This window comes from Epargyreus clarus, unplaced genomic scaffold, assembly GCF_041222505.1.
Source record: "Epargyreus clarus isolate Ecla_fem2 unplaced genomic scaffold, WU_Ecla_fem_2.2 ptg000001l, whole genome shotgun sequence".
Taxonomy (NCBI): Eukaryota; Metazoa; Arthropoda; class Insecta; order Lepidoptera; family Hesperiidae; genus Epargyreus; species Epargyreus clarus.
Window position 1 is genome coordinate 594,976 of NW_027332209.1, and position 23,232 is coordinate 618,207.

Sequence of the window (23,232 nt, forward strand, 5' to 3'; positions counted from 1 at the left end):
CAGTTTGAGCGATTTCGATATAAAAGTTTCACGAAAATATTTCACGTGCAAAAAACAAGTTTTGAAACTCGTTACACTTCAAAAAGGTGACCTTTTGACCTTTTGGCTGTCAAAAATAACTCGTTTCATTTTTCAAATACTTCTAACCATATACCATCTTGGTATATTTGCACTATAAACGGCAAAGCGAGACCCTATATTTCATAATAGTAAATTTAAGCAAATCAATGACATCCGGTTCAATGTGTAGGCAATGTTTGCAATAGTAGCCACATAAGGTATGTTATTCAAACAGGCTATCTGAAAAGTTACGGCAAACACAAAAAGAGATTTAGCACGTCCCCACAAGTGTTTACAATATGAATAAGCAAGTAAACATTAGTCTTGACCAGCAATTAGATATAATGGCAACAATAAGTGAATATAACACTATACATACATAAATTGTAGGAAAATCACGAGATTTCCAAGCAAAGGCAGGAGTTACGCAACCAGCGCGAATCATTCGAAGCGTTTGTTGGTGATTTGTTGTATTACTACAGTGTACTTAAGTTCTCGGAATGTTGTTTCCACAATTTAAATTCCGTTTTAATATTCTGCCGATTGCGGTACATGAGGTTGCACGGTACATGGTGAAAACCAAAGTATCAGCTTCTTTATTACGAAAATACCAGCTACGTGCGTGTCAGAGTCTTACTCTAGAATTGTTTACCACTACACAATATATTTGTGATATGTATACCAAAAATTTTGAACGTTTATTCCGTTCCGAATTCATAGTCCGAGCCTGACTCATACTTGGCTGTTTTGATTATATAACACTACCTACCTTGAATATAATCTACCTTGAATATAATGCAATTTAGCTTGCAATAGTTAAATAAATTATGAAGTTTAACGCTCTTTACATAAGGCTTGACAATTAGAATGAAAAAGTCTTCCCGTATTACATTAACAGACGGATCATGTTGTCCTTTGTATTGCACATTTGAGGCTCATTAATTCCCAGCATTTCTTCTAGATGATGAAATTCAACTCTTAGTTATGCCAATTCTCAGTAAAGCTCATGAAGCTCCGTGTATAGTGTATACTTTTACATTCGTAGATCTTTCTTGACTCTTCATTTTTCGAATTGTAGCACAGTGTACCACCCTACCTTTTTTTTTTTAACAAAACATCATACCCTACCTAACCTAACCCAGTAGACACAAGTGTACTGCTGAAAGATGTCATATACACGTGTATATGGGTGACTTGTAAGCTTAATTAAACATCCGGCTTCATTTGATAGGATTATTAAGAGTGGCAGCCTCATACACGGTCGTCACGCACCTTGCATGCAAGAAAAATGACGCAATACTTAATAGTGTCGCGTAATGTTATCCATTTATAGACCAACTTGTTGCATCCGTCTTAGAAAATGATAGATATGTACTGCTTAATCGAAGCGAGACCTCGTATACAGGTACTTGAATATCTAATTATAGGAACCTTTAGGAATTAATTTTCAACGTTGTCGCCATTCATTCTTTTAGAACTCTACTCTACATGTTACTCTATTTCATAGAGTCCACCTGATGGCAAGCGGCTCAGCAATAAAACTCAAATAAGAGCTATATCTCAGATATGAACCTCATCTTACTGTCGGCTACAGATACGTAGCTACTCTCGAGGACTATAACGGAAATCCAAGCTGTTATTAGGCAGAAATGTGTAACAAAAGGTTTTCCCATCTTCAGCCTCGCCTTTTAATGTATTCCCAAATTCTGTTAGTATAGCATAATACAAAATATTGTCAAAAACAACGCTACAATAATTGTACAATTACTGTGTTCATATAATTAAATGGACCATTATCACCACAACTAATTTTTAATATGAACGATTATCCATAAAATTACACAGCGTATTAACAAGAAATATATAAAAGAATATGTTCCACTGACGATAGTGGGAAACGTGGAACAATTCGAAGTAGAAAGTAATTGCCCACAGTAATTATGATCATATACACGTTGCAAGAAATATAGTAAATAATAATAATAATAATAATAATAATAATACACTTTATTGTACCAACACAACATGAAATAACAAAGTAACATACAAATATAAAACAATACAACAGGCGGCCTTATCGCTAATCAGCGATCTCTTCCAGGCAACCCTAAGGTGAGGAGTAAAAGTAAGGATGAGATAAAAATAGGTAGGGTGCAAATAGAGTGCAGTTTTAAATAACAGTAAAGTAGTGAAGTTAACTTGATGATAGCATAGAACGGAATAAAAGGAAAAGGAAGGTAAAAGTGAAAAGAAGTAATAACAGTTATGGGAAAAAGGAAAAGTAACTAAATTGTTAGATAAGATTAGAGATAGCGTGAAAGAATGGGATAGGGATAAAGACAAGGTTAGAGCTGCAAGTAATGCGATTTCACGAGTCTATTGAACAAATGCAAAGATTTTGCTTTACGTATTGTAACAGGAAGGGAGTTCCAGAGACGGATAGCTACTGTAGTAAATGATTTTTTGTAAAAGGAAGTTGAGTGGGAAGGAGTAGTGAGAGCAAGGTTTTCAGTAGAGCGAAGGGATCGATCATGGGACAAGTGGAGAAATTGAAAGCGATGTTTCAGGTAAGGAGGGGTATTCGGATTAAATAAAACGCCATAGAGAAGAGATAGAATGTGAGCATTCCGGCGAAGGCGAATTGGGAGCCACTTGAGTTTAGCGCGATATTCAGAAACATGGTCATATTTTTGTAAGCCAAATATGAAACGTATACACAAATTTTGGAGACGCTCAAGCTTGTTCAATTGCTCCTCGGTAATGTCAGGATAACACACATCAGCATAGTCAAGTATTGGTAGAAGAAGAGACTGCGCAAGCGTTATTTTAGTGGGAATAGGTAAAACATTTTTTAATCTTCGCAGGAAGCCCACTGCAGCAAACAGCTTCTTGCTGACTTCCGTGACTTGCGGTACCCACGATAGACATTGGTCAATGTAGATACCAAGATTTTTTACTTTATTACTATATGGAATAATCACATTGTCTAGTAATATCGGGGGTAACTGTTGCCAATCAATTTTAGATACCAGACGCGAGCTTCCTAAGACAATCGCCTGGGATTTGGTAGCATTTAATTGGAGGCCAAAATTTTTGCTCCAAATCGAGATAGAAGCCAGATCCGCGTTGGTAATCCTTATGGCGTTAGCCAAGTTGTTCAGGCTGGCATGGTTGTAAATTTGTAAATCGTCTGCATATAGATGGTAGAGAGAAGTGAGATGTAGATTAACAGAATTTATGAAAATAGTAAAGAGAAGTGGAGACAACACGCCACCTTGAGGAACGCCGGCAGTAGTACGGGACCAGTTGGAAAATTTATCGTCCACTTGAATACGTTGCCGGCGCCCATGCAAGTAACTATGAAACCAATCAATCGCCGTCGGAGATATGTAGAGAGAACTCAGCACCCCGAGGAGGACTTCAAAGTCAACGACGTTAAACGCGTTACTGAAATCCAGCAGCGTCAACACCGTCAACTGCTGATTGTCCATCCCCATGCGTATGTCGTCTGTGATTTTTAGCAACGCAGTAGCCGTACTATGACCAGGACGGAAACCAGATTGCAAAGGATTAAGCAGTGCGTGAGCAGAAAGAAAGGAGCTAAGCTGCTGATGGATAAGGCGTTCGAGAGCTTTGGAAAGGAAAGGAAGTATGGATATGGGTCTATAATCAGAAAAGTTGGATGGATTGGATTTTTTAGGTAAAGGAATCACGTGGGCATCTTTCCAGGAGGAAGGAAAGGTATTATTTCGAATGGAGCTGTTTAATATAAACGTCAAGGTAGGTAGAAGTAAGTCAAGGAGAGGGATGATCATTTTACGGCTAATGCAATCGCTACCGACCGCATTAGATGTTATCGAGAGTAACGCCCTCTCTACATCACGATCCGAAAATTGACTAAAAGAAAAACGCGAATAGTTAGGATTGGGAATATGAGAAAGGTGATTAAGAGTATTTTGTTTAGTTTTGCTATCTATGCAAGAAGAGACGGAAAAATGACAATTTAAATTGTTTAAGTCGAGATTGTGTGGAAGAGATTTTTGCCTTGATTTCCCAATGCCTAATGTTTTAAGAAATTTCCAGACACTACTAGGATCTTCATTCTGAACAGACTTATGGATATGGCGTCGTTGTAGATCTCTACACATCATATTACAGCGATTTCTTGCAGATTTGTACCGTTCGAGATTACCATCGCTGGCATCTTGACTTATACCTTGATTTGGCTGAATTTTTCTGGTTAATTAATTGTCTGACATCGTCAGTGAGCCATGGAGCTGGTGGATGCCGGATTCGGACTGGACGAACAGGGGCGTGCAGGTCGTACAATTGTACTAGCAGGGAATTAAAAAGTGCCACCTGTTCGTCTACAGTGTTTGCGCTCTCTATGACACTCCAATTAATTTTGGCAGCGTCTTGCCGGAGTTTTTCAATGTCCATCCCACTAAAATTCCGCTGAAGGAGAATTTTTGACTTAGCTTTCGGAGGTCGGATTTTATAAGACAAGAAAAGGAGATCATGGTACGAGAAACCCTCAGCAGCGCACTGACCATGCTTTGCAACGTGATCTAATGATGAAACCATCATTAAATCAAGCAGAGATGGGTCGCAGTTGGGAAAAAAGTGTGTAGCGCTGAGAGGCAATATATGTAAGTTAGCAGCGTCGACTAAGGACTGTAGTTTTAGAGATCTGACATCCTGCTTGAGTAAACAAGTGTTAAAATCACCCATAATAATTGTATGGTCGAAAAGAGGACAATGATCTTCAAGCAGTTTGTCTAAGCAGGTGAAGTAGTCGACGCTGAGTGAAGGGCTGTAAAAAGCACCAAGAAGTAGTTTGGCGTTTGAAAGATGGACTTCCAGGAAAAGATGTTCAGCTTCGTTCCCAGAAACGCCCTGCCCTGACATACTATATAATTGCATGTATTATGTTGGTTAAGATACTAAAATTTACAATATTTCTCTTGACGTAGTTGAAAATGCTGCAAAATGATGCCTATTGAAAGACAAGATGGAAAAATTAAAATGGTAAGTAAAGAGTTCAGTTATATTTGATAATAAAGTAAACATTGTGATATTACGTTACTTTTAGGTTTTTCAAAAAACAGGTAAGAAGAGGTCCTTTAAAGCCAGCCTGGCATTTACGACGGATGATGATCGAGTGATCCATCTACCGGTCACAGGTAAGATTGCATAAAATCGCATCAATCAACATTACTACATTATTTAGAAGGTGGTAGAACCCTTTGTGGTTCGACTCCGGCGGCACCACCGCCACACCTATTTCTGCCTAATAACAGCCGAGTTAGGCGCTGCTGTGTTCCCTTTTGAAGGGTGCGGTAAGGGAGACATACTTTTCCGAGGCGTTCCAGCTTAGTCCTCAGGAATAGCGGCGCATCTGTGGCCGACCTCAGGTAGGAATAGCTGGGGTTGGTTACAGATGTGCATGGGCGGCAGTAGCCACTTACCATCAGCTGCATGCTCGTCTGCTACTCCTATATTATAAAAAAATACAATTTCCATAAATCCGCAAAGAAACCAGCAGGCGAAGCTAGTGCACCGATAAAATAGGCTATCCACGAGTAACAATGAGTTCCGGTGGGGATAGAGAATCGTGAAAAAGTCGTGAGTAATCGTTAATAATGGAGTGAATGCATGCAATCGGGCGGCCACGCTCCACCGGCTCCGTATCACACTCCTGCAAGGCCAGGCAATGTCATTGCCAAGGTCGGCTGATAAGCTGTTCGTCACGGCACCACATATAATTGCATTCCAACGCTATCGCCGATTGCATCATCTGAACGTGGAAGCGAAATGTACCTTTTACGGTCACCTGTTATTCTAGCACGTTTTTCCGTGCGCGATCGGTAATAATTTATAATGTTGTTCAGGTTTATAATCACTTGTATGCAAAAATCAACTCTCTGAACTATTACAGAGAGTTGAGCACTAGTGGTCCTCGTCAACTCCTCACTGTCCCACAGCTGGGCACAAGTCTGCTCTCATAATCAGAGGGGTTTAGGCTTGTAGTCCACCGCGTTAGCCAAGTGTGGATTGGTAGACGTGGCACACTTCTGAGAACTTTTTTGAAAGAACTTTCTGATTCCGTTCCTTCACCGTTATAGTACAATGATAATTGCTCCTGTCCAGCTTTTGCCTTGCTTTCAAGAAAACCTAGCCAAGCAAATAACAAAATGATGAATTTAGATTTCTGTTCTGAGTGTGCGTGTCTGTGGCACCAACTGCCATCGTATAACGATAGCAAAAATATTAAGCGTTATAAACTTGCGACACATTTAAAATATGCTATGAAGCAATAAATACAGCATTATCGGTGTTACAGTGCAGGGAAAATAATTTAAATTATATTACGTGCAACTGAGTAATGAAATAACTAAAGATAATTCATAAACCACTTTATAAAAAGAAATGTAGAATCTTGCCGCATGACTACTTCTTTCTTGTTGACTAAGTTTTCTTTATTCTACTTTAAAACATGCGCTAAGGCAGAATTGATAGAATTTGGTCTGCAGAGGTAGAAGCAGGCCTCGGTTCAGGTCAAACTATAGTCCTAATTGAGTTACCTACAGATGTCTATCAGTGGCATCGGGTGCGCTATATGCTCGATCACACTTATCTGAATTATATTTCATTTTTTTATAAGATTCAAATAGCAATCGAGTATGCAGTCCAAATGGTACGTGACCACTCGCTCTAAATCGCCTATGGACCATCTCCAACTCTTTTTCTTTTCTTTTTTTTTTTGTTTACGAAGGGGAAACCTTAAAAAAATAAATTAAAAGTATCTTTATTATCCCGGGTGAAAATCTCGTTCAGGCGGTCTAAAAAATAAGTTAAAATGGTAACCCTATGTTTGTGCCTGTTCGTGTGTCTATGGCTGCCACGTCACAAGGAAGCCTAGTGTGGTAAGACGACCACGAGTGTAGAAGGCATGAATTATTTATTGAAACTATAAATACTTGTGACGTAATAATTGATGGCTGACCCCTTGATCTTCATAAGATCACCGGCTTTCGAATCCTTCATAACCAGCGCTTATGTCACCAATTCACATTCGTGTTGAGTGCTCACGTGGAGTGTTGGTCACGCAACGCCACCGTTTGAGCAATAGCTGCAAGTGGAGACACGCAATGCCATCTGTATTGTAGGTATAATTGTTAACATATAGGTTGCATGCATGTATATGTATAAGAGTTCTATGAGCTTGCATTAAATCTCTATTTGTACCAACTCTCATGCTTTCTAAGATCCTGTATTTATTTATTAAGGAAACAAGCAATCATATAATTCAGTTATGTTCACTTACAAATAATACTTAAATCAGTGAAGCTTCCTCTAGTTACTCCTACATAAATGGCGTAAAACTTAGTTTTCTTTAAATTACATACAGTTATATATTATAGTCATAGTTTAATGGAAATGGTCTATCTTAAACTCTCCCCACTCGTCGAGTATGTGGCTCAAGCATTACCTCATCAGAATGGAAATGAATTCTCCGTGAAATTAAAAGTCAATAGGTAAGTACAACGTGATGGTGGATCGTGACCTGAGAGACGAATCCAGCAGGAAATGTCTCCGGCGTTCGGAAGTATATCCTTTATGTAACCTTCCGTCAGAACCTCTGAGGAATTAATGATTAGATTGGAGTGAACTTTATATTTTTTCTTAAGTTCATTCAGTTCAGGTTCTAGAAATAAGTAGATACATTTGTTAGAAAAAATAATTTAGAAATTAATTAGGTTCATTAAAAATATTGAAAATATATAATGTTATAACCTCAATATAATATTATAATGGATACCAGTGGATACGGAAGGATATATGTGTAATGCAGGGAAAATAGTAATGGATTAAACACAATTTAATTTTATATTTCTTATTTATAATTCCGGACTATTAGGCAAAATATCTACCAAAAGGTCCAAATAATAACATCAAAATTAATCCAGAATACCATTTACTTACACCTTTTCCCTCTTCGTAAAAACTCGTATGTACTTAAACCAAGTGCATTATTAACATAATTATATAGAGTATATGTCGGCAGCCAACATACATCTATAACATTAATGATTAGATAGGAGAACTATTAACGAGGCATGTTTTTGTCGGCCGTCGGCTGGTGTTAATGACGGCGATGTAGGCTAAGGTGATCACCAGTTTTTGTGCGCAATGGAACGCTGTAATGGCAGTCGTTGCTGACTTTAATTTTTATATTAAGTTAGATTTAAAACTACCTATACAATACAGTTCTATGATAACGACTATGAGAATTTTGCAGGGGCAAACGTATAAAGCTCTCTTTAGATTATTGGTCTTGATATGGTTGCGGCCAACCCATTAATTTTGAAGGTGATACAATCCTTTGTGGTTAGACTCCGGCGGCACCACCGCCACGCCAATTTCTGCTTTATAACAACAGTGTTCAGCGCTGCTGTTCTAGTTTGAAGGGTGTGGTAAGGGAGACATAATCTTCCGAGGCGTTCCGGCTTAGTCCTTAGGGGTAGCGGCGCATCTGTGGCCGACCTCAGGTAGGAATATCTGATCCTATCTGTGGTTGATTACAGATGCCCATGGGCGCAGTAGCCACTTACCATCAGGTGGACTGCATGCTCGTCTGCTACTCCCATATTTTATAAATAAAATGAACATCTGTAACCAACTGCATTAAATTACAAAGTCCTACCGAAAGTTATCATGTCTGTCCTACGTGGTCACAAATCAGGACTAAAAAAGGAGGAACCTGCCTATGACATCCTCCAAAATAGAAAATAGCAGAGCTTCGTGCTAGGTAGAATAGTCTACTTGAAGTTTAATAGAAACTGACAAGTAGATTTAGATGTATGACATTTTACACAGATGTTTCTTAAATGTATGTTTGTTTAATAAATGTTTTTTTTTAAATTCATAACTTGAGGGAACTAAATCGGAGATGGAAGTTTGTATTTCATAAACACTATGCTGTGTATAGACAAATGTTATTATGGAATTCACAACTTTGTATTCACCAGGTCACTTAGGCATTTGGGTTGTTTCATTGTTCATTCATATTACTATGTACATACGATCTAACATCAGAATGAAGAAAAGCTCGCGATTACTTACGTAAGCAATATATCTAGAAGACTGTAATCCCGTCCTACAAGTAATGTAAGATTACCTTTCGATTACGTAAATTACGTGAACCTCTTTCCAATAACCTTTATATACTGCTTAGGTACTTATTGCATTCAGAATAGTTTAGCGGTATCACGGATCTCCGGTATGTGGGTTTCATTCCTAGGTTTTTTTTTTCGATGTCATTTGCGTATTAGTTGTTGGTGGTATAACTCTTTGCGCTCTAATAGCACATCTGCTTCAAGTGTCTCTGCCTTGAAATAACATTGCAAAACGCTGTTGTGTTCTGATTTGAAGAGTGTGGCAAGCGAGAGTTTTTGTATTTGTATGGTTTTTCTAATACAAAACCTTACAATATATTTTTTCTGTCACATATATAAACGCCGATTTATACGTACAAGGTCTATAAGCGTCCACACCTCTAATTAAGTTGAGTGGAAAGCCCTTCACCCTTCTTCCAGCGCGTGCTGTGGAAAACATTAAAACAGTCAAGAGATATCAAAACCAAATAAGTTAAGTCCTTCCCGAGAGACCCCTGAGATCTATTTCCCTTAACTTAACTAAAATACAACAGTGCTTAACATTGTAGTTATTAGGCGGAAAAAGAAAATTCGAAAATTCAAATTTAAACTCCTAAGCTTTAACTGATTGGCTAAATAGTAATTAATAATACTTTATACATATTAAGCACACACGACCAAGCAGAAAACCAAGCCTTTCCATGTAAAGCTATCACACATCTGGGAACATATGTCGCGGCTCTTGAATCGAATACAAATAATAAGGTGGTTGATGAATAATGAATTATTTAACAGTTTCTCCATTTGCAATTCTCAACGTGGGTGCAACCAGTTTGAACCAGTTTCAAAGAGTAATGCCGGCTTAGGAAATGTATGATTGGTGTAAGCATGGTGCCTATGATCCGATGATGATATAATAAAAGGGTTTCAGTAAGTATACTCCCTCGGAATGTCCTAGTGAAACGTAGTGATACTTGTCAGTACATCACTGTCATGGTCTATCGAAATTTTCAAGTTTTGCCATGAAGCAAAAGGGCCAAACATCAAAATCCACAAGATTCCCATAGTAAGTTACCCAACCTTACGAAATAAAGACTCAATCTCGATGTTATCCTATGGTGCAGGATAACCACGGCCTTAGAAATCCGATATAACAAATCTCTAGATACAATAGATCAAGGTTCAAGTTATTGCTGATTAAGATGCTATTTCAAGTAAAATGCCTGCTACAACTTTCCACCCAGAATAATACTTCGGCTTTAAGACAGAGAATATAGCAAAATGGAAGCGTTTATGAAACAGTAGAACCTTTAACAGAAACACGACAACTAAATAGGAAGGTGGGTACTAGTACCTAGGTTCTAGGTACCGACAAACTTGAGGTACGGGTTTGCTGAGTATATAACAATAAAAAGGTGGGGCCAGACGAGCTGCAATTTGCACGCGAAGTAATGGTAAGGCTGGATACTACACTATGCACTTTACAGGATTTAAATATAATAAGTGCCACCATCGCAACTTTTTCTTTATAGGTAACTACTGCTTTGACCTAGAGCCAGATCCGAAACTTATGCACCGGACTAAGGGGAGGATGGCAGGAGCGTTCCGCCTAGGGCCTGGAGGCGTCCAAAAGTCTACAAGTTCCCTTGTAAAATTAGATCAACTTCTTAGGTCCACCTAGAAGCTTAGTCCGCCACGGGACTAATGTACAGCTTTTCAAATTTTCCCCTCATATGTAACAAACACATCAAGATATGTTCGACTGACGGCAGCACTTTACAGCAGAAAATTTAAAAACTCTCATCTTTGCACTACTTCTGAAGAAGACCTCAAAAACAAATGTTATCAGCTCTTTGGAAGGTAAAACGCAGGTCGTCTGGTGTGCCAATCAGGATACAGCCGGGAAGGCGGGAGGCTGCGCGGGCGCAGGGTCAGCGACCGCGGTGACCTTCGCCGCAAACCATTGTTGTGCCGCTCGACCTGGACGAATATAATACTCGTCGAGCACTATGTGTAGTAAGAGGCTTTCTCTTTGGATCGTAAAATATTTCCTCCTTTATAAATTTCATTCTTCTTTTCTATCTGCGTTGTTGTACTAACGAATGAAATTAAATATTTACTTATTTTATATGAATTCGGTAAAAATCAAAGTGGTAAAGTTTTTTAATAATAAACAAATGAAATATGACTAACGACGCCTTTTGCACTACATACCGTACGTATGTACAGCCTCAAAAATCTAAACACATTATTCGTCTGCCTGGCCGAGGATCAAACCGGAAACTTTTTCGTATCGGACCGGTAATGTGACCGATCCACTACGCGGGTTATCAGTATTTCGTTTTAGAGCACGAAAACTCGACGATCTTTTTTTTCTATCCGTCTATATGGTATAATCTGAGAATGCTGCAACATAATAACTTGGTAACTTTTGGAGAAAGAGTGGATACAAGATACAGAGAAACCTTATTCATTCATAAAACATTTAATAACATAATTTGATAACACTAACATTTATGTTAAACGTACGTCGAAAAGTTCTACTAGTAAAGGGCAAGGTTAGGCATATACTCGTACCAAAACTTTACTTGTTATAACTTCAACAAGTGCTTCTATGTAAGCATTTCATAACAATAACCAAAGGGCACAGAAGGCCCTTCAGACGTTAAAGGTTATCAAAACAATATCTATCAATCACTATTCCCTTGAATGAAACGTGTACCATTCACTTAATTCCCTAATTCAATTATGTAAATAACATAAGACTTACGACTTACTGTTAGTGCCTATAATTAAAAAGACAAACTTATATATAAAATTCTCGTGTCACAATGTTAGTTACCGTACTCCTCCGAAACGGCTTTACCGATTTTCACCAAATTTTAGATGCATTTTTACTAGGACTGAGAATCGGCTACTATCTATTTTTCATACCCCTAAGTGATAAGGGTTGTTCATCCTTAACATTCTTTTATTTTTTGGCAACACAACGTTTGCCGGGTCAGCTAATATTGTATAATATTACATAAGTTCGGAACATACTTATGACCGAGAGAAATTCTTTTCAATAAATAAAATCTCATATTTTACACATACCATTAGACTTACAACCTTCCAGAAATTGTAAATTTAGATTGGAGTAACTAAGTAAGAGGAAATTACCTATGTGTACATGATGGTAACATTGAACGAGATGAAAAGATGACTGAGTTGGAATGAGTATTGCTTATATTTCTTAACAAAACTTCTTCACCTTCAAGCTGGAACACATCAGCGCACCTCAGCAGGTTTCAGGCAGAAATAACATATGATTGGAAAGGTGCCACACAACGTAGCGAAGCACGAATCAATTCAAGGGAAATTGCGTCAAATTACACAAAACAGAACATTGGCAGTGCAACAACTGCACCACTGAATCACGCGGACCAAAATACACGGTCCAAATTTAGAATACACTCACGTTACGCATCTCTTTTTATCCTGTGAGATAGAAAGGGATGGGATGACTTGAGAGTAAAAGGGCCTGATGTTCTACGTCGGTTTCATTCAGGTCCGGCGTGCGTCACACCGTCACGGCACTTGGAGACTTGTCCTAATATGGGCAACCACTATTTAAAGACTACACGTCTTCAGACTTATTTTGATGGTTGACACTGACGTGCTGGTATCTGCGGTGACGATCGTGACGAGATGGAGTAGAGTATTTAAGCAGATGACAGCATATTAAACTATATTTATCCCGGAATAAGAAGTAGCATACGGGAATGAGAGTAGTAAATCTAGCATGCAGTACTTCAAATACTGCTTTAATTTAACTATTTAATATATTAAAAACATAAATGGGGCTGACGTCTAGCAGAAATTAAATACTATACCTTGATGCCTAAATAAAAGAAAGATGGAATAAGGAAAAAGTCTACAAAACTGCCATAAGTCTTTCAATAACATTATAGTTCGGAATGCTGGTCTCTTAAACAGAAACACGTCAACAAACTTAACGTCACAAAAATGAGAATGCTCAGATGGTCCGCGGGAGTTACACTCTAAGACAAAATGCCTAATCTTTACATAAGAGGAACTTTAAAAGTACACCTAGTGAAGATATGGTAGCAGAAACACGTCTGTGATGGTATACATACCATGGAGGAGACCAGTGGACCATATGACGACCAAAGCCGAAAAACGTGAGGGACCTGGACCTCACATGGATAACGACCTTAAGAGTGGTAATATGACCCCTAAAACGATCCAGAACCGTCAGCTCTGGAGAAAAAAATTTAGGAGAGCATACCCCAATTAAAAAAGGGAAAAAAGCTAGTAGAAGAAGAAACGGAAGACTGAAATAGGTGGAACTCTACGCCAAAAACAGCAAAATTCTTATTCTTACAGCTTTCGATGCTAAAATTTTAATAGTATTGTTAGCAGGTGGGTTACATTCACATAAATATGCGCAGGAAATGCAACTAGTTCGCTAAGCTGTTGGTTTTGGGTGCAGTGTTGCTGGACGCGCGCCAATGGCCGCCGGAAGAGGATGTGACGCATTCCCCACAGATACTAGCGTACGAGGTACACTTCCCAGCGATACCAAAATATAAACACTTGGTATTTACTATGTATGTACGGTATGTATATAATAGCGTAAAGACATACAGGTATTTTATTATGATTTTAAACTAGTATTATCGCCGAAATGAAACATTATTACATTTATATTCGCCATCACTTAGGTATTAACCAGGATAAATGTTATTATAAAACTGTTTGTACGTTTGAGTATGTATATAAAACTTTTTTTTGCTAAAAATGTTTCGATTAGATTTATGCATATGATAATTAATAATATTTTATCTATTACGTAATTATTTTAGAAATTAATCATTACCTACTGAAACGGTGAAGGAAAACATCGTAAGCAGACCTACACACCTGAGAGTTTTTTAAAAAACATCTCTCACTCTTAGACCCGTGCCCAGTAATGGGATGGGTTGACGATGATAACGGTAACATAAAAGTTAAAATGATATCATAAGGCTACGAAGGCCGATTTGATATTTTTTTATTCAGTACGGAACAAAAGTTATACCTCATAGCCATCGCCAGGCTCATAGCTAGCGCCATCTACATACAGCTTCAATATACAAAGATGGTTGGATAGAAGTAGGAAACCTCTACATCGCAATGGTAATAACGCTACTTAGGTATATATATTAGTCTATGCCCTTTATAAGTATATTGCTAAATATGAGTCACCCCTAGCTTTATAGGGGTGACTCATGTTTAGCAATAGACTCTTATTACTGCATTGCCTCTCCTGATTTCCTTCCCAAAGAGAGAGGTGTAATAGATCATTAAGATCAGAAGTAAAATTCTGAATTCTGAATCTGAATTCTGATCTAAAATTCTGAATAATGTATTGAATGCACAAAAATACATTAAAGGTGGTAAAACCAGGTGTAGTTCGACTCCGGCAGTACCACCCCCACACCTATTACTGCCTAATAACAGCATTACAGGTAAGACTAAGACATGCTTATACGAGGTATCCCAACTTAGTTTTACCATATATGTAGCGGAGCCCAGGTCGGACTCTAATCATCATCATCATGATCATCATCATCAACCCATTACTGTCCCACTGCTGGGCACGGGTCTCCTCTCAGAATGAGAAGGATTAGGCCATAGTCCACCGCGCTGGCCAAGTGCGTATTGGTAGACTTCACATACCTTTAAGATTTTTTATAAATCTCAGGTATGCAGGTTTCCTCACGATGTTTTCCTTCACCGTTTAAGCAAGTGATAATTAATTTCTAATACGCACATAAATTTGAAAATCAGAGGTGCGTGCCTGGGATTTGAACCTCGGACCCCTCGATCGATAGGCCGCGTTTCTTAACCACTAAGCTATCACTGCTGTCGGACTCTAATATCGGATACTTATGTATACCTCCCTTATCGCACCCTTCTAACCGTACCATAACATCGCTTAACTCTAACGTTATTAGGCGCTTATAAAATATTAATGTACAATAACATAAATCGATATTTTTATAGTAGGTATATGCTTTTTAAGTGTGATACATTTGCATCAAAGGCTCGCAAACTTATTTCGTTCTCATATCAGTTTGATTAATCAATTAATTTTTACGGTCCACTTTTTTTTAATTATTAAAAAAAACATTTTAATCATTAACCACACATAAACCATTTTTAATATTTTTTATATGAATATTTATAAAAAAATATTATGTTTCGAAGAATACTAAACAAGAAATGAAATATCTGATTTATATAAGGAAATTTGTATTACAGTATTTTTTAATAATAAAAATATCATTTTAATAAAAAAAAACTACAAATGGCCTTAAATGCCTCCTGTGAGGATTGAACTCACGACCCCTGGTTTACGAGACCAGTGCTCTACCACTGAGCTAAAGAGGCTATGGGAGCCGCTGTGAAATTGCGCAATACATTTTGCAAACCAAGTAATATGTCTGATAACTTTTTATCGTGTATTTACAAAGGCAGCTATTCAGGCTTTCAATAAATGATACTAATGGAACTACTTGTCTATCTTGTGGTCTAAGATCCGAAGCTAAATCGAACTGGGCCGAGCTGATAATAGAATGAAACTCATTTTATAATGAAATTAGTACATTGGGTAATACATTAAAAATGGGTTTGCTAAAAAAATCCTGGACAGGATAATTTTAATTATTTTTTGAAAAATTAAAATTTAATTGAAAATTAAATTTTGCAACATCAAGATAATAAGAAAATTCTATTCTGAGTGAATGTTAAAAACATACAGAATGTGCAGGCTTTGGGTTGCCTATTATTTACGTGGACGAACTACTGGGTTGTCAGGTATAAACAGGTATTTCGCTGGCAACTACTTCCACTCATGATGATAATAGATAAAATTTTATATCAGTAGAAGCGCTGTTTTATTGTGAACACGTTGATATAGGGTTGTCTGCAAAATGAAAATTAATTTTTCAAAAAATAATTAAAATTATCCTGTCCAGGATTTTTTTAGCAAACCCATTTTTAATGTATTACCCAATGTACTAATTTCCTTATAAAATGAGTTTCATTCTATTATCAGCTCGGTCCAGTTCGACTTAGCTTCGGATCTTCTACTATTGTATTTGTCAGTACTCTAGGAAAATAAAATATGGTTCCCAATATAGTATTGGGTTATGGTTATTAATAAGTTCAAATGCCGATATACGAACACTTAAGTTATGAATTTATAATACGATGCGAAAAGTGCTTTGTTTATAAAGAAGTGTTTCGTCCTCTACTAACAACAGCACTTTCACCAAATCAATAACTACAATACAGCAGCAATATGATAGTAAGCAATATCACTTAGGTTTTCACATATAGTTTTTGTTGGTTTTGTATCAAAATAATAAGTTATTTATTATCTGTATACTGCTAGTGTTAATCTGCAATATTGTCTGTGCCGCAGACCGTCTGTGCTCTATACTTTACTTTGTACAAATTCTTTTTCGTTGATTAAATCTCTTCTACCGTCACAGTTCAAATAGTTAAGTCGTATTTTTTATTTATAAAGATCGTATTTAGCAAACGAGTATGCAGTGCCTATGCGTGTTGGTAAGTTCATATTGAACAGGTGTTCTAGCTGAAGCTGATAACAAATGCGTTGGACCTTGTGAGGACTAAACGGCTCATGTGTAAGTCAGCCGCCATCCTTCAACCGAAATGCAAAAACTGCTTCAATTAGGTGCCAGAATTAGGTGTGGCCGTAGTACCTCCTCAGTTTCAATTCCGTGCCGGCCACAGCTACGGGCGGTGCGGCGAGCGGCGCGGTGAGCGTAGTGGCGACTGGCGAGCAGAGCGGCGGCATGCCACAGCTCGCCGCGGCGGCGACGGCGGTGGGTGTATTAAGGACTACATAAATTAAAAAAAATATGTCGCCTTTGCCTTAGAAATGAATGCGTTCTTCGCTCAAGATATTATTCAGTCAAGAATAGAGGCGCACCCACTTAACCAAAAAATAAAAGAACTTAGCGAATATCACACTCATTATTATGAATACAGGAACTATCACGATATTTCTTTTGAACATACGAGAACAAGTTACTGATAAAATGTCCCGTATTCATACATTTTAAATTAACAGGGGATTCAAAATAAATTATGTGCTTCAAATAGGTCCGCCGATGCCGCCGCCGCGCGACTTTTGTTTCAACCGCTCAACTCATGCTGCGCCGGTCACCGCGCCGCTCACCGCCCCGCTCGCCGCGCCGCTGTTGGCTGTGGCGAGGCGGTTAGGGTATGTGACAATCGGCTAGATGTGTTTACTTGTATGGTTCCAACGTAAAATTCAGGGGTAGCAACTAGCAACATAATAGTTTACATATAGACTTTAGGTATGAATCGTCCACGGTGTCCACGATGTTATCGTCATATTCTAAACCAATATTTGCTTGCACGATACCAAAACAATTTATCTTACAAAAGCTTCCTTTTCAAATATTTATCTGACCTAACTTTGAACTGACTAATTGACTACCGTAAAATATAATTTTATTGAAGAGTGACATACGCTAATTTTAAGTTAGTGAAAATCTAATTATTAAATTTCAAAGTCAAGACTTAGCGGTTCTCTTCTTCAAACCACGGAAGGTCTATGAGCCAAGTATACAGAGGAACGTATAAAAGCATTGTATATTCCTTAAATTAGCGAAAAAACACACATTTGCTCCAAATCCGCAATACATATTTTTCTCTAAATTATGATGCATATTTATGCACTAAATTAATGTTTAAGATTATAATTGTTTGTACTACATTTTATATGGACAAATGCGTGATGCATGTTCAAAAAAAATCCAATAATGATATAATGCTCAATTTAGGCATATAGTTAGGTACTTACGTATTGACATTAATTTAAGTTTATCTGAATTACCTACTGCCCAACCAGTTTTCCTGGTTTTGTCGAATATTACTCTGATAACGGATTTGTTAGCATCCTATTGTGTGTAACGCGTATCCTTGTGTAAACAGTAACACGCGCGATAGGAAAAGCGCTAGACGAAAAAAAGCGTTATAGTTCGCGCCAAACTGGTAGTCCGGTCTGAAGTTGTTGCCAGCAGGTGTAGTCATAGCATTTGCTACGGCGACGCCATTCATTTCTATATTCAGAGCGAACTAGTAGTTTTACGTGGACTATACTTCATCCCTGTGACAGTCGTTCCAAAGAAATCACTGTAACATCACCGTGTCTTTTTTGACCTCAATCAATGACGAATCATTAATATAAGCCTTACAGGATAACGCATTTTAAACTTTAGCGCATTCCTGACCATATGGAATGACCATATGAAACTCAGGTACCTATTCAATTTCACAACGGACATTAGTCTTAGAGATAAAATTTCAGACTTAAAAAGGCAGAAGGAAAAAAGCTTGTAAACAATAAGCATTACACAGATTTAAATCATGAGGTACACGAACATATTACAAAATCAAATATATGTACAGTTCTACACCACTTACCTGATATCTGCGGGCGGCGATTCTAAAACAATGAAAAGGGCTATGTTATATACTGGATTTTTTATTATTATTTTCCTTATAGTACAAAAATAATTATAAATTTCATGTTTACTAACATTTTTCTTAGAATTTCGATAATAAATTAACCATTACAGCAGTGTCTTTTCTTTTTTTTTGTTTTTAATAAAATTTATTTTTGCTTTTATTTCATGAATATTAAAGAAATAGTACATTACAATACGAGGACGAAAAATTTTTTTCTGACAAGTGTGAGTTTGCAGGCCGAGCCGCAGGCGAGGACTGCAATCACACGAGTCAGAAAAACATTTTTCGTCCGCGTGTTGTATAAAATTTTATATTACGGGGTCGGAAATGGGGGTTTTGCGCACGCGAAGCGTGCGTAAAACGTCAATTTACGCACGCCGTGATATAAAAGTCATTTTTCAATAATCCAAGTGAAAAAATAAATGCAAAAGATTTGCCGAAACCCGGGATCGAACCAGGGACCTTTAGATCTTCAGTCTAACGCTCTCCCAACTGAGCTATTTCGGCAGATACACAATGATGCAAAATTATAGTACACAACTGAAGTTTACGTGTCAAATCTTATAAATATATTTTTTTATTTATATTTGCGATTAAAAGAATCTTTCACAGTTATAAACATATCTCACACGTAAAAATATGCCATGTGGATAAGTCGTTATACTAAGAATTAATAAATCTACTTTCGAGCGCCATCTACAATTCTGTGACGGAATCATATTAGACAGTACTTAACAAGGGTAATAATTTGTTTCGCATACTGCCAAGAGATGGCGCTGTTACCAATGTTTTTATATGATAACTTTTAAATGTGTAATTTTGTAAAAATAGCAGTTTTTTTTAGATATTTAATTATTGTAGTAATTAAATTAAAACAAGATTACCAATTTAAGCTAGGTTCACTAAGAATAATTTAAATATTTATTTAATCTCTATTATAAATAGTAACAACCTTTCATAATAGTACCTGATCTTTCGACCTGGACTGCCTTGTGTTCTGCCACTCTCCCGGTATCATCCAACAGAACTCCACAGCGTTTGTAGAGTCGATGCTGTAACTTTAATAACTCTTCCTTTTCTTTGTATGCTTTTATTTCACTCTGAAATGTTGGAGGAATTGTAATTATAATTATTATTAGACTTAAATAATCATTTTGCATGCTCATTTACACAATACGGCACGATTACGATTCTTACGGCGCCAAAATTTGAATGCGGATCCTTATAGATCTCGACGAGACAAGACGAAAAGTAAGAATAAAATTTTTTGATATCTCGCTTAGTTTTCGAGATATCGATATTTAAAAATCGAAAAATAAAAAAAAAAAATCTTTTAATGATGTATTTCGATAGATTTTTGGAAAAGAAAACGAAAACAAAGAATATTTTTTTTCAATATATCTTGCTTAGTTTTCAAGATATTAATAAATACATTATTAAAAATGTTGGAATTTTACTGAAAAATTTTTTTGAAGATATATTTTATCCTTTATTATGATTATCACTATTATTATGATAATAATAATAATAATAAAAAAAAAACCTAACCTAACCAATACCAACTCAAATTTCAATCACCTCTAACTTCGTTGTCCCTTGCCCGATTTCTAATTATTTTATACCATCGTACTCTTCTCAACGATACCTTTTCGCACATACTTCCGTTTCACTCCGTTTTCTAAATTTTTAAATATAATTTTCACCGTTTTTCAAAAATCAATTTTTGGTTTTTCTCATTTTTCTCCGCCGTTTCTTAACGAATTCTTTTCATTTTTCTTCTACCGTATTCTGCACGTCCTCCCCTATCCGGAGATACCAGTCGCACCCGTTTCCGCCGCGCCGTTCCTCGGCAATTTCACTTTTAGAACGCAAAAAATCGAAATTTTCGAATAATTTTTGAGTATCGATATCTCGAAAACTAAGCGAGATATCAAAAAAAAATATTCCTACTTTTCGTCTTGTCTCATCGAAATCTATACGGATCCGCATTCAAATCTTGGCGCCGTAAGAACCGTAATCCCCCCCACAATACACAAAGAGTGTACTTAATAATATTATAGAAAGAAGCATAGGATCTGAAATACTTGAAATATCTATCTATGTTATAGCTTTAGATTAATGTTATAGTTGATGTTTGTTTACCTTTAATTCCTGAAGTTTTGAGTGCGACCGACTTGAATAACACTGTCTAACGTGCGAATCGGACCAGCCAACAGCCCTATCGTCCAGGAGAGAAGGCGCTGACGCTGGGACACGAATATTTCGACTTCGTTCACGCACCTCACGAAGTTTAACCGCAGACACGGGAGGTTTCACTGGCTCTAAAGATTTTAAGGTCCGCTTCGGCTTAACTACAAATGTTTGCCTAGGAGGCTTATCCTCCGGAATGAAGTCATCTAACACGAACGGCAACTCACTAAAAACACTACAGGAAACATTCGAAACACTCTGTTTCCCGCCAACGCGCGCGGAAGTGTTTTCATGCCGCGTAACACTAAAATTAGGCTTGGGATTCACACGAACCTTGCTACCAACCCTGGGCATCACTCTGTCGTACTTAGGAGTATGCTTTTTGGTACTCATATTCAGTAGACACGGCTCAAAACAACACAATATGCTAACAATAACAAAAAGGCTCACTGTTACGTACGTATAGTAGGTATAGTTCTACTAAACAGTCATAGAATAGACTGACATTGAGACACTGACAGCTGTTTTTGTTTACAGATACCGTTGTTATGTCAACACTCAACAGTCCAGTTTTAAGTATGTCGCTTTTAAAAAATGGTTTACATTTTAATTATAAATAATTACCTCTATTTAATAGAAATTTAAACGTGAATTTATTGTGATATGTAAAAATGATTTCTTTTTTTCACCAGCTTCATTTTATTCACCCTATATGATTTTATTACTATCCTTAGTAGCTTTTTGTAATAACAACTCTTTCACATAATTTTACGTTTTAGTTCCCTAAAATATGATATTTTTTCCATGCATAAGTTATTATTTTCAGTTAAATAATAAAAGTAAATGCCTAAAAAAAAAATTAAAAAACAGCTTGTTTCAATAAATGAGGTATATGCACATTGCACTGGGTTATTTTATAAGGATATTTATTTTTATTATATAAACCATTATGAATATGACTACACAGTCATACAAATTATTAGGAACCATTCAATAATGAAAAATAACACTACAAAAAAATATTTATTATGAGAAATAAATGCTTAATCATTCTAAATCTATTTGTTTATGTACCTTAACAATAATAAATACATTTATTTCGATAGCAAACAAATTTTACTTATTGAGAAGTTCATTATGCTTGGTTTCATAAATATTTTTAGCTTGATTTTGAAATTCATCACACATTGCAATAATCTGCTTGTTCACAGAAAATACTGTATCTTCAGAAACACCTGTTTGCTTCTTAGTTTTCTTGATAAAATCATTTTGGACATCCTTCATGGCATCTCGGCATTTTATGTACAAAGCTTTTGCATTCTTTGCTAAAGCCTCCCGATGTTCCTTGGTCACCTTGGGCACCGGCACATACAGTGTTGTACCATCCTGTTGAGGATTAAGATTCAGGCCTGAGTTATATATAGCTTTCAAAACATCTGGTATAGCCTGTGGGAACGATGAAAAGTTAATGACTATAGTTTTGGGGTTTTTCCTAACAATTTGAGCTAATTCTTGCAGCTCATAGTCCTTGCCGTCATGTTTCACGGGCAACGAATCTAGGGATCCAGTTGTCGACCTCAACGAAAGGTTCTTGGCAAAATCTTCCTTCATTTTCTCAATAGCGGATTGACATCTATCTTTAAGTTTATCGACCGGTACGAGCTCTGACATCTGCGTGATATTTATCTCCACTTTCCCTCCCTTGCCCTTCTTATCCTTCCCTTTGTCCTTGCCCTTTGCATAATTTCTAACAGCTATATAATTGTTTACACATAACACTCTTTCTCTTGTATTGGCTAGGTTAGGATGAGATTTTAGTGATTTGATAAACACAGGAAGCACCAACCGCTGTAGAAATCTCGTCCCCATTGTATATTAAATATATATTTCCAGCTGCACCGTTTTTCTCTTACAAAAGTTATAAATAAACATGCATAAAAAATTTGACCGGTTATTTTTCAGTTCGATGTCAGCAGTAATCTATAATCTATGGTCACCGGACTCAGTGACATTAGTTTACTTCAGTTATGTCAGTACTGTCATTCTTTTATCAGTCCCTTTCGTTCAGTTTTATGTTCAGTTATTATAAAAAATATTTCAATTCACATCATATTCCGTTTTATCATCTCAGTAATATCGGTTTCTGTTCACGTTTAATCAGACCAATATATTGAAAAACGGTTCAACGGTTTACTGAACTAGCGGTTTTCTACGTAATCTCAACATAACTATGGAAATAAGCACATTA

General features: G+C 36.9%; 2 protein-coding genes and 2 non-coding genes across 5 annotated transcripts in view; all 4 read right to left on the reverse strand.

Annotated features, from left to right (window-relative positions):
- The window catches only part of LOC140742560 (uncharacterized), a 130,643-nt gene extending 109,170 nt beyond the window's left edge, over positions 1-21,473 (reverse strand). The window contains exons 1-3 of one of the 2 annotated variants that reach the window (XM_073073471.1): positions 20,937-21,473; positions 19,762-19,894; positions 18,750-18,771 (exon numbers count right to left, since the gene is read on the reverse strand). In XM_073073471.1, coding sequence (XP_072929572.1) covers positions 18,750-18,771; positions 19,762-19,894; positions 20,937-21,377 — 596 coding nt within the window. In that variant the 5' untranslated portion in view covers positions 21,378-21,473. Of the gene's footprint in view, positions 1-18,749; positions 18,772-19,746; positions 19,895-20,936 lie in introns of both variants that reach the window. The other variant, XM_073073465.1, reaches the window with a different exon arrangement.
- On the reverse strand, positions 15,585-15,656 carry TRNAT-CGU (transfer RNA threonine (anticodon CGU)). The gene has a single exon. It is a non-coding gene; the product is annotated as a tRNA-Thr (tRNA).
- Positions 19,229-19,301, reverse strand: TRNAF-GAA (transfer RNA phenylalanine (anticodon GAA)). Its single transcript has one exon. It is a non-coding gene; the product is annotated as a tRNA-Phe (tRNA).
- Positions 21,474-21,988: 515 nt separating the features above from the next.
- Positions 21,989-22,972, reverse strand: mRRF1 (mitochondrial ribosome recycling factor 1). The gene has a single exon (XM_073073584.1). The coding sequence runs from the start codon at positions 22,851-22,853 to the stop codon at positions 22,101-22,103; it is 753 nt and encodes a 250-aa protein (XP_072929685.1). The 5' UTR covers positions 22,854-22,972; the 3' UTR covers positions 21,989-22,100.
- Between the last annotated feature and the right edge of the window lie 260 nt (positions 22,973-23,232).

Bases quoted from the DNA above. Each gene is read 5' to 3' on its own strand.
- mRRF1 (XM_073073584.1), bottom strand. From the start codon at position 22,853: ATGGGGACGAGATTTCTACAGCGGTTGGTGCTTCCTGTGTTTATCAAA.